Source organism: Gossypium arboreum, chromosome 3, assembly GCF_025698485.1.
Source record: "Gossypium arboreum isolate Shixiya-1 chromosome 3, ASM2569848v2, whole genome shotgun sequence".
In the NCBI taxonomy this organism is placed as follows: Eukaryota; Viridiplantae; Streptophyta; class Magnoliopsida; order Malvales; family Malvaceae; genus Gossypium; species Gossypium arboreum.
Genome location: NC_069072.1, coordinates 116,751,698 through 116,764,305, shown reverse-complemented (window position 1 = coordinate 116,764,305; position 12,608 = coordinate 116,751,698). Strand labels below are relative to the sequence as shown.

General features: G+C 28.9%; 1 protein-coding gene and 1 non-coding gene across 2 annotated transcripts; both read left to right on the top strand.

Annotated features, from left to right (window-relative positions):
- The first annotated feature begins 2,756 nt into the window (after positions 1 to 2,756).
- TRNAP-UGG (transfer RNA proline (anticodon UGG)) lies at positions 2,757 to 2,828 on the top strand. The gene has a single exon. It is a non-coding gene; the product is annotated as a tRNA-Pro (tRNA).
- Positions 2,829 to 10,225: 7,397 nt separating this feature from the next.
- Positions 10,226 to 11,236, top strand: LOC108475156 (uncharacterized). Its single transcript, XM_017777147.1, has 2 exons — positions 10,226 to 10,567; positions 10,733 to 11,236. Exons 1-2 carry the CDS (start codon positions 10,226 to 10,228, stop codon positions 11,234 to 11,236), a joined length of 846 nt encoding a protein of 281 aa, XP_017632636.1.
- The last annotated feature ends 1,372 nt before the right edge of the window (positions 11,237 to 12,608 follow it).

The window sequence follows — 12,608 nt, the reverse complement described above, 5'->3', positions numbered from 1 at the left end:
TCGTTCAAAGTTGTGAAAAGAGTAGGCAAGGTAGCCTACAAGCTTGAGTTGCTAGCAAAGCTCAAAGTCCACCTAGTGTTTCATGTAAGTATGCTTAAGCCATTCAATGGTGATCAAGAGGATCTAAATCGAGGCAAGGCTGAACGACCACCAATGGGGGTAAAGGTCTCTTACGACCGTGAAGTTGAAATGAGGCAGATCGCATGATTAGACAAAGGTACCATCAGCCGAGGCATGAATACTTGGTTCGATGGTAGAGAGTTCCTGACAGCGAAGCAAGTTGGGAACTTGTCGAAGCATTGTGGCAGTTCCAAGAAAAGATATATCAGTTCCATAAAAAGGGCACGACGAGGGTGTCGTCAGAACAAGTAGGGGAGAATGTCATAAGTTACACATGGAAACCTGCAACCATGACGAACTTATGCGATCCATCGCATTCGAGGAAGGTCATTCGGCCCAATCAGTTTGGTCCATTGCTTGAAAAGATTGAAAGACCATCTCCTAAGCTTGGCAAATATGGAAAGTGATCTTCAAAGATATGCTTGGCAAATATGGAAGGGGATCTTCAAATATATGTGATCCTAGACACTAAGTGTAATTTTTAGAAGATACGATTCTGTAATCTTAGAGATTTGATATCTAGATAACTTTAAATCTTAGCTATTGATGTAATTCGATCTATACCGTTGATATTGGGAAGGCTTAACTATAAATAAAGGCCTCTCCCCCTCATTGTAATTCATTTAGTGATTAATAGAATTTTGAGAGCATTCACTCAAATTTTTCTCTCAAGTGTTCTTGTTTTTCTATGGCTTTTGTTCATCTTTCAAGTTCGTTCTTACTTCGTTCTTCTGTTGTTCTTCATGGGGGCTTTAGAGGAGTTCTGTTGAATCCTCAATTGTTGCGAGTTAGGCTGACTTAGGTGTTTTTTAGCGAAGAAACTGCCTAAGGCCGCACGGATTGCTTGTAAAAACTCTAAGTCCGTGACACTAGTGCACGAAGGAGGCAGAAGAAAAAGAAGGAAAGGCAAGGGAGGAAGAAATGGGAGCCTTAACATTTTCTTAAACTTATTGACTGCTTGCTTGCCCCGGATTAAGCCCTTTCGGGTCTTTGAAAACTCCTCGTTTTCGAAATTGTGAATCTTGTTGCAAATATAATTGCTAAGGAAATGGAAATGCTTATAAAAAAGAGTGACCAAAATTTGATTTGATTCAAAAAAAAAAATCAATTTTCGAGTTAATCGAATCAAGTTATTTAAATTATTCGAGTTTCAAGTTCGAATTGAGTTGAATTTTATAATTCATATAATTGAATAATAGATTGATATAAATATATTTTTAGTCCCTATCAAGTTTGAGAATGAGCAAATTCATCTCTACAAAAAATTCAAAATAATTTTCAAAATTTCAAAATATTTATAAAATTTCAAATTTATATTTTTAAAAATTATAAAAAATTCAAAAAATCTAAAAACATATAAAGAAAGTTTAAAAATTAAAATTTTCTAAAACAATAATTTTGAGAACCAATAAGAATTAATGATTCAAGTTTATTGTACTTAAAGTATTTTTTTATTTTGAGTTTAAAAGTTTTCAAATTTATGTGCTCTAACATGGAATTAGTTATACTGTAATAAAATTTTAATTTGACATGTTTAATTTTTTAATTTAACTTTAACAATTTCATTTGATTTTAACAAAATTTCAAATCGAGTTAGCATGATAAAATAGAACTCGTGAACTCGAAATTTTGTCACTTGATTAAACTCGATTCGATCGAATACCCACCCTTATTTATGAAGGAAGCTGCCTTGGGAATTTAGATTATTTCAAGTTTTAAGTCAAAGCTGCCATGATAGACAGACACTGATGGATCCGTATTTTATCTGTGTTTTCTTTCAAGCTTCAACAATTGTGGCATTTGGCTGATATTTTTTTGCATATGTATGGAACTAAGTAGCAATATGAAATTGAAATGCCTCAAGAACAACAGGGTGTAGACGGCAGTAAAAGCATGTGTGTTGTTTGATCAACATCATTTTGTTGATATGATGCAATCTATAGTTTATTCAACATATAGTTTTCCACAGTTTGTTCAACAACTCGTGTAACAATTTAAATGAATTTTGGTTAGTGATAAATTAATGTACAGATTCATTTCTAACTTGGGATCACGCTTGCTGTGGCTCTTAGATTAATATTATATCCTTTTTGTTGAGTAATAACCACAACTTTGTTGCAGTGTGAGGCTTGCAATCAAATCAATCCCTGGTGCATTTTGAAACCCCAAAAGTCATCGTTCATTCTCTTTTCTTTCCTTGTTAGTGCTTGAGATCACTTACTAATGAGACCATGAATGTTTATATAAGCATGAGTAGGTGGAATAATTAGGGAAGGGGCTTGCAATTTTTGTACCCTTACTCTTTCTCTTGCGTTTTCCCTTCACTGCATACAAACATCTGCTAGATCTATAGGTTAATAGTATGAAATGCAGGTAAAAGCTGGCTTGATTTCCATTATTGTATCGCAAAGAAGTTATGGTGTTTCAGTATTTCAGGGCACTTGAAAGAAGTAAAAGTTGGAGCAAATATGAGTTGTGAAATTATTTAAGAAATATGACATTTGCAGCAAAGATTGGTCAAAGGTAGGAATTACTTACAGATACGAAATGCCATAGCACTCCCCATTCAATAGCATGGTATACCAAGTACTAAAACCCCATTAAAAATTAAATAAAAGCTGCATCAAACAACGAATGGGCGTTTGGTCTAGTGGTATGATTTTAGCTTTGGGTGCGAGAGGTCCCGAGTTCGATTCTCGGAACGCCCCTTTTTCCCATAGAAATATTATTTTCCCGCCTACAATTTTTGGAAGGTCTGTTGCAACACAGAAGCAACTTTCAACATGGAATTTGCCTTTGTGGTATATGGAAGTAAAAACAGCTTCTTTAATAACCCTTTCGGCCAACACTTGTTTCGTTCAAGCAAACAAACATGGCATTTTAGGAATCCCAATGAATTTATTTCATTTAAAACCGATTGTTTATGCTATAAATTTTTAGTTTTTCCAGTTTGGGAAAGAGTTGCCCTTTGTAACAGTGTGGTTTCACACACATCGGGTCTTGAAATTTTGGGTTGCCAATATAAAGTGAATTTGGATGGGGTTGGGGCAAGTGGTAATTGGTAATTGGTCCACCTGGATCAAGGTATTTTTCATGTTGTAATAAGAAACTCATTAAAAATTTGAATCTTAGTTACACTAATGGTCCTCTCAGCTTGTTGTTTTGATGCTATTACCGTAGGAAACGAAGTTTTCATACAGTTGACTGATGCGGTGAGTATGTATATATTTGGTGGTATAGATGCCAGTGAACATTGCAGTTGGGCAAGTTGATTGGGATTAAAACAGATATCATATTTATCTCTATCTACGCTCTCATATATTCATGCAGCATGCAAGGATCTACGTAGAAATGTACTGTAAAACATCTTGGATCAATTATGCTGTCAATTCTCATTAGCTGTTCACAGTTCCAAGTTGTAAATCACCGTAGCTATTCATAAATCAGTTCCTGGACATGAGATAATTAATTATGCCAATGTTGATAAGGAGTCAATTTATCGATGGTTTCTAAGTTTGTCTTAGTTTGGTGAAGACAATAGTGTCATTGCTTAAGGTAAGCTAGTTGCTACTTTATGTGCTGTTTTATGCATGGCCATTTATTTTTTTTTCTTCTAGTGATCTTCGCTTATTCAGAAATATAAATATGGTAGATTAAGAGGATATAAAATATATATATATATATATTAAGTATTGGTATCTTTTATTTCATTTAGTAGTTTCGTCTCTGATATCTCAATAATGAAAACCAAATGTAAAAATATATGATACATTGAGGTAAATGCTTTTTAATTTGAATTAAAATTTTATATAATAATTCATAAAGATTTTATATTAAATTATAAATTTTATAGGTCAAATGCAGTATTGATGAGACATGAACTTTGGTAAGTGCTAAAATGCTTTTGAATATTCTATGAAATTGACCCGCTAGAAATAGAAAATATTCCTCTCAAATCTGATTTATTTGAAATTTTCTTTTGAAAAATAGATGTAGGATAAAGGTAACATAATTTCTTTTCTCTGAGTATAAAGCAACTGCTCTGTTACCTTAAATTATATATTATTCTTGTATATATATAATTATTGAATGAGTAAAATATAATAATGTGTTATACAAAAATACATATGTTTTATTTTTAAATATTTATTTGCATTTAAAAGAATTGAAAATTTTAAATATAAGTAGCAAAAATTAAAGGTTTAAGGGTGTAAAATTCTCAAACTTTTTAAAAAAAGTAATTAAGCCCTACTTTTTTTTTTCTTTTTTCTTTTTTGCACTCAATTGTGTACTTGAACTTTTAAAATATATCAAAAGACCCTCACAACTTTTAAAAAAGTAATTAAGCCCTTTTTATTTTAACTTTTACTCAATTGAGTACTTTAAATGTCAAAATATATCAAAAAGCCCAATGACCGTTAAAGTTAACTGCCCCTAATTTTTCAGTTAAAGTCACCTCATGTCACAATCATGGTGTGACATGTGGCAAAAATTATAAAAATAAAAATCAATAAAATTTATTGAATTTTAATAAAAATATAAAAATATTTAATATTTAATATTTATCAAAATTATAAAACCATAAAAATATAAAATTTTATAAAAATAATAAAAAATTATAAAATGCATCAAAAAGGCCCTTTAATCATTAAATTTAATCGTTGATGTTAAAGTTAACGATCCCAATCTTTTTCAGTTAAAGCTATCACGTGTCGCAACACAGCGTGACATGTGACAAAAAATGATAAAAAAATAAAATCAATAAAAGTTATAGAAAATTATAAAATGCTTCTTTTGGTTCGATAATTGTTATAATTTTCTTACGACTTTATAAAATTTTATAATTTTTTATATTTTTATATATTTTATTTTTTACAATTTTATAAATTTTTACGATTTTATAATTTTAATTCTTTTTTTATAATTTTTATCATCTTTTGCCACATGTCACATTGTGGTTGACACGTGGTGGCTTTAACGATTAATGATCAAAAGGTCTTTTTGATTTTAGCAATTCAAGTATTCAATTGAGTGCAAAAAAATAACAGGGGTTTAATTGCTTTTGTTGAAAAAACTTTGAGGCCCTTTTTATGCATTTTGAAAGTTCAAGTCAAGTGCAAAAGAAAATGGGCTTAATTACTTTTTTTTAAATTTAAGAGCTTGTTACACCCTTAAGCCAAAATTAAATTGAAACGGAGCGGAAGAGGTGAGGTATATGGATGCATCCAATATTTAAGGAGGTGATGATAGTTTTTAAGATTATACAACCATAATAAAATGGGGTAGGTGGTGGAGCAAAACTTATCAATTGTGAAGCGGTGGTGGATTTAGCAATGTCCATCAACTTCACCACATGACAAAATATGGTAATTTCTCTTAAAATTGTTTAAAAATCATAAAATTTATAAATTTATAAAAGAATTTAGATTTTTAAAATTTTTAAAATAGATTTTTCAAAATTATAAAATTATAAAAATTGCAGAATAATTAAAAGTTATTTAAAATGATAATGGAAAATTATTAGAAATGAAAAACATATAATTTTAAATATATATATATAATTTGCACCTGATTTTTATATTTTTTTAGAAATTATAATAAAATTGCAAAAATTTGTATAAATATTATGAAAAACTAAATTATATTTTTATGGATTCGTCTTTAAGATTGATTAACTTATCAATATCATCAATAAAAGCAGGGGCGTAGCTAGGGGGCTGACAGGAGTCTCGACCCCCTCCTAAAATGAAATTTTTTTATTTAGGCCCTTTAAAATTTTAAATTAATAAAAGCTAAATTGCACTTTGGCCCCTCCTAAAAATATAAAAAATCGACTTAATCCTTTAAAAATTATAAAGATATAGGCTATTAAAATGATGAAATTTCATTTTTACTATTATAAAAATTACAATTTAATTTCGGCCTCCAAAATAATTTTCTAGCTTCGCCCCTAAATATAAGCATCAACACCATGTGAGAACATGGTGTCGTTGCTAGGGAACCTAAGTCTCTCCCCTTCGACTTTAACCGAATTCTAGTTCTTTTTCTTAATTCCCAACTCTTTATGTGGCAAGCGACTCATGGAAACTATTTTTTTTTCATAATTTTTGAAAGCTCGATAAAGCAAACCGAAAAATATCTAGAGGGTGTGAATTGGCCTTTAAAAATTTTGGTGAAAATAAAGGCAAAAATGAAACAAAGAACACAAAAAAATTTAGAGTGGTTCGACCCCAATTGCCTACTCCACTACTTTAGTTTTCCACCACTAAGGATTTTTCTTAAATTCACTAATTTATTCAACCTTTGAGGACAAGGTTTAACCCTACAACTCTTTAAGATTTCTACAACAAGTTTCAAAACCTCTTAAAGAGATGCAAATGAACAAACAAAGAAATAATCCCTACATGATAAAATCATTTCCAAATTGAAGCACAAATACAATGAGATACACTTAAGCAAAAGAAAAGAGATGAGGCTCACAAGTGTATGTAAGAAGAATATGAAATTTTAAGCTCTAAGATTATTTGATTGATGATTTTTTATTGAAAGTACTTTTTTGGTTGTTGTAGGACTTTAAAAGATAGCATTTATATCCCCTAATAGATTTTCAGTTGTTGAGGATGTTGGAGAAGTTAATATGGCTATTGGGAATGTAAAACCAAAGCATTTATTTCACCTACAACTTTGAGTATTGATACCTCCAAAAAGGGTATCAATATTTTTTTGTCATAAATGCTAATTCAGTGACCATTGGAATGAAATAATCGATACTTCAAAAATATTTTATCGATACTTCCAGATATAGGTATCGATACCGGATCGATACTTTGTAGGGTTTATGAGAAACAAAATACAATTTTGGTATCGTTTTTAATAAAGGTTTCGATTATTTTCAAAAAGTATTGATACCAAAAACATAATATCGATAATTTTTAGGGTTTTGACATAATGCATTTTTTGTCTCAATTTTTCTAATAGTATCGATTATTTTAAAAAATTATCGATACTTGGCCAAATGGTAGCGATACTTTTTGGCCCGGAGCAATTCTGACTTGTTTGAAAATCATTTGATGTGTTAAAATGATTTTAACTTAATTGAGATCATTTTGACTTGGTTAAAAATATTTTCACTTAATTTTAAAATTGTTTCAAAATTTTCTAAGAGTTTATTGTAAGTAGTTTTATTTCTTAGAATTTAAATTTAAAAATTATTTTGTCAAATTTAGCTTATTTTTAAAAACACTTTTAGTTTGTTATATCAAAATCTTTTATCAAATAAAGCTTAGTTTAACAATTTTATATATTTTTAAAAATATTAAAAATAATAGAAATTTATTTTAAAATAAAATTAGATTTTTAAAATTTCAAAATTATAAAAATTAATAATTTTAAAAATTATAAAATGGGAAAAATCGAAATATTAAAATTTATTAAAATAGTATAAAATTGCAAAACAAATACAAAAATTACAAAAAGCTTAAAAATTAAAACAATAAGAAATAAAGATTTTACAAGAACTTTTTTATATTATAAACCTAATGTTATTTAAAGATTTTATTTTTATTAGTTTAGAGGTTTAGTAAAAGTTGAAAATAAAATATAAAACAATAAGAAATATTTATTTATTATATTCTAATAAAGTGTATGCTCTATATCATATTATTTATATTATTAATTCAAATATATTATAATTTATAAATTATAAAAGGAATTGTATTCTATTAAAATAAATCGTATTTTGTTCCTATTAAACTATTCGAAGAAGACTATTATTGAATTATGTTCCAAAGAATTAGCAATTTGTATTCCCATTTTTGGTCCTCATACTGGATGGAGTCACGTTTTAGGTAACATAAGTTTGTTCGACTTAGATAACATAAGTTTGTTCTACATCAACTATTAAACCGCGTAATTCCATTTGTTTTCAAAATTAATAATTTTTTTAATTTTATTTAATATTCGATTTAATGCTACATTAATTAATGTTAAGCCAACACTATTCCATTAATAATAAAATTAATGTGCATAGACTAAAATATCATCTTTTCAAATATACCAAAAGTAAAATATTTGTGTTTCACTTATACAAGTTCAAATCCTCTTCCATGCTTATTTCATTGTTTTTTTATGCATGTTATTTCCAGGCTTTTTTAAATTAATATTTTAATTAATAAATATGTTTTTCAAGTTTTTAATTAATATACATGTTTTTATGTTTTTATTTTATTTTTAATTCATGTTTTTAATTAATAACTACTTTATCTATATAGACAACATAATATGTAATTATAAATAAAACTATATGATATATTTATATATATAAGGGTGAGCGAAACTTGATTCAATTTGACAAAATAGAAGAAAAACCGAATTTTGAGTTAATCGAATTGAATTATTCGATATTTTTCAAGTCAACTCGAATTTTCGAGTTTGAGTCAAGTTAAATTTTACAATTTGAATAACTTGAATAATTCGAATAATAAATTGGTGTGAGTACCCCTTTGGTCCATGTCAATTTTGAAAATGAACAAATTGATCTCTCTCTAAACAAAAATTAAAAAATCAAAATAATTTTTAAAATTCAAAATATTTATAAAAATTAAAATTTTAAAATTTTAAAAATTCTAAAGAATATATAAAGAAAGTAAAATTTAAAAATATTCTAAAATAATAATTTTAGGGAGTTGAATAAGTTAATCAATGATTTAAGTTTATCAAACTGAAGTATCTTTTTTTCTTTTCTTATTTTGCTTTGAATAAATTTTCAAATATATATAGTTTCAAATTTATGTGCTCTAATATGAAATTGGTTATATTGTAGTAGTATTTTAATTTGACATTTAATTTTTTAATTTAACTCAAATAATCTCACTCAATTCAACACGACATGAATTTGAAAAAATTTAAATCAAGTTTGGATAATAAAATAGCATTAAATCAACTCAATTAACTCAAAATTATTTCAATTGATTCGATTGAATGCTCAGCCCTATATATATATATATATAATTTTGTTAAATATATTTTATATATATATATATATATATATATCATTTTGTTAAATATATTTTATACTTTAAAAACATTAGCTATTTTATATATATATTTTTTATATGCCATTTTTTTTCTGTACATTGCGTGTATGGTAAATTCTAATATTATAAAATAAAATAAATATATTAAATATCATTATTTTTTTACCTATTTGTGGATATGGTAAATTCTAATATATATATATATATATATATAATCAATTAATTATTTCAAATATCATTATTTTTAGTAAATATACTTTTTTATGTGTGCAATATTTTTACCATCCATATCATGGGTATATGTGAAAAATAATGATATTTGAAATAATTATTTGGTTTTATAATATTAGAATTTCTGAAACTCAAAATATACATAAAAATAAATCTTTGACATATAAAATTATATATAAAGAAAAATAAATAAATAAATTAGTTTATTTTTAAAAAATTAAAATATATTTAACATAATGATTTATATCAAAAGTATATTTTCATTATATAATTACATATTTATTATTTTGCTGTATAAATAAAGAAATTATTAATTAAAAACATGAATTAAAAATTAAATAAAAACTTTAAAAACATGTTTTTATTTAAAATTTGAAAATAAAATGTTTATTAATTAAAAATATAAATTAAAAATAAAAAAGTTTGAAACAATATGCATTAATAAAAATAAACATAAGAGAGGAATCAAACTAAACCATATGAGTAGAAGAAGCAACCATTTAACCATTCAAAAAAAAAAAGTGTTTAGTATAAAGCATTTTTTAAAATGTCTCTTTTGAACGCGTTTTTTCATGTGAGTATAATAATAATAATCTATTTTTAAAATAATGTAAAAAACTTAATTGCTAATTTTATATAAAAAAGGTGGCATTTACCGTTAATTTTGCCCTTTTTCTTATACAATACTCACTTTTCTTATAATCTCAACCTTTAAATAGAAAAATAAAGTTTTTAAACACGTTCAAAATCATATATATTCTTTTAATTATTGCAATAACGATCGTACTAACTAAACTAAATCCTCAATGGTAGTAAAATTTTCAAATATTTCACGTCGAATGGAAAACTCTCTGAAAGTAATTGACAGTAATGATGATTCATGGCTATCTGAGGATCGCAATACCAAGAAAGTTAGGTTTAAATATGTTTTCGATGGGGCTTCTGTGGATATGGTTGTGGACTCTGGTCCACCTTTGAATGCGGCAACATCATGGACAGACAAACTTTTTGGGACTGGTTCGTCTGGGACTAGTCAGAAAGTTGTGAGATTTGAGGAGGGAAGTGATGAAGATTTTATTTTGTTAGACGATGATATCATAAGGTCCACTGTTAATGGAATTCCGGCAATTGAGTTCTTTGATCGAGTCAAAGAAATCTTGTCTAAGGAGATGGAGATGATAGTATTTTTAAAACTACTTTGCCGAAATATCAGTTATGGTGTTCTTTTTAATCGAATTAGTAGCCTGTGGAAGCCTATACAATTATTCCAATTAGTGGATATTAAGAATGAGTATTTTTTGGCTAAATTCCAAAACTAAGAGGATTATGACAAAGTTCTTACACAGGGACCATGGATAATTTTTGGGCAATATTTGACAGTTCAACCATGGACAAAAGAGTTCTCTCCCCTTCAACCATACCCAAGTGTAGTTATGGCATGGATCAGGCTACCCGGATTACTGGGGTTTATGTACAAAAGGAAGATTCTCGAGGCAATTGGAAGCATGATCAGTAAGGTTGTAAAGTTTGACTTTAAGACCGATAATAGAACTAGGGGAAAATTCACTAGAATGGCTCTGTTTATCAACCTGGATAAGCCTCTCATCTCTCAAATCTGTGTCAATGGTGAAATACAACAGGTGGAATATGAAGCCTTACCAACGATCTGTTTTACCTGTGGAAAATACGGGCATGTGAGGGAGTTGTGTTCCTTGTCGAAAGAAATATTGCGCAAAGATAGTGACAAAGTGGTGGTCGACGACGGTTCTAACAGTAACAACAACGATCCAGGAAAGGTCCCTGAACCAACTTTCAGACCTTGGATGTTGGTAGAGCGTAAATCCCGATGAAGATTGGGGGATTCTTGTGATTCTAGTGGTATGGCTGCTGGAAAAGGAAGGTTAGGCTCTAGATTTAATGTCTTTACCATTGAAGGCAAGAAGACGGGCGGTGAAGAGGAAACGATAAAGGCAGATTTAAAATAATTAAATCTTCAAGTGGTGGAACCTGATTTGACCACCCTTGATTCTAGGGGAGAAGATTTTATTAAATCTTTGCTACCTCTGTATATTAAAACTGTTAAAAATTCGGGCATTGGTTCAGATGCCCAAAAGAGGACTTGTGACCTGGGTCTGGATTCGAAAGCCCAAAAGAACATAAATATTTCAGAAACTAAGCGCATTGGGGGGAGTTCATTCAGGCCATGGTAATGACAGAATAAGGCTGAAAAGCCTAGGGAAAAAAGATATTGATTGATAGTAGGCCGAATGGGTTTCTGGTTGGGCCGTCATCTAAAGAAAACATAAATGGATCACGTCAGCAGGCGTGTCAAACTAAAGCAACTCCCTCTTTATCCAATGTTCCTACGAATATGGAGACCACGGGTAATCACGCTTTTAGAGCGGTGGAAAAGCCAATCAGGCCGTTGTCTCTTTCCAGGCCCGTTAGTGACCAGCAGGCCTCTTCTACATGGACCAATGTCGAGAATCCCCAGGTTTTTCCAAATCTTAATTTAATTTCAACTAACCAAGAATTTGGGTCTATTTTGTTGAATGCAGGTAACTTTGAAAACCATTATAACCCAAAATTACAAGCTAGTAAGTCGGGTGATATTAAGGCACATTTCAACCCGGCCTTTGAAAGCCCAGTAAAAGTTGATGTTCAGCTGATTGATAATATTTTAGACCACGAGAAACACTCTGCTGTCACTTTTAAAATTTTTTTAATTCATTTGATCAGTCTAAATGTCATATTTTTGAGCATATAGGTACAAGTAAAACGGAAAATAAGGATAAAAAAAGTAATGAGAAATTTGGCATTACTAGAGGAACGAGCAAAAAAAGTAATGTTTTAAAAGGACGTGGGAATCAATTTAAAGCTTCTGCAAACTTACGGGTTTCTTTAGCTGATTCTATGAAAGAGGTGGCGAAGCTTATTTCCTCTGACCTTTCAAAGAAAGCTGAAATGGGAGTACGTGCTGATTCTGAATCTAGTGGATTGAACGATTCCGGGCAGTAATGGTATGGTTTCTTTACTATTTTCTATTAATTATGAATCTCTCGATTTTTTCTTGAAATTGTCAGGGATGCGCCAATGCCAAATTTTCTCATATTTTTTGCGAGTATAATATGGAGCACAGACCCGATATTATTAGCTTGTTGGAAAATAGAGTTAGTGGATCCAAGGCAGATAGAATTATTGCAAAATTGGGATTTCAATTTT

Coding starts and splice junctions, on each gene's coding strand:
- LOC108475156 (XM_017777147.1), top strand. CDS start 10,226: ATGGAAAACTCTCTGAAAGTAATTGACAGTAATGATGATTCATGGCTA. Junction 10,568..10,732: donor CTAAGGAGATGGAGATGATA/GTATTTTTAAAA, acceptor GTTCTTACACAG/GGACCATGGATAATTTTTGG.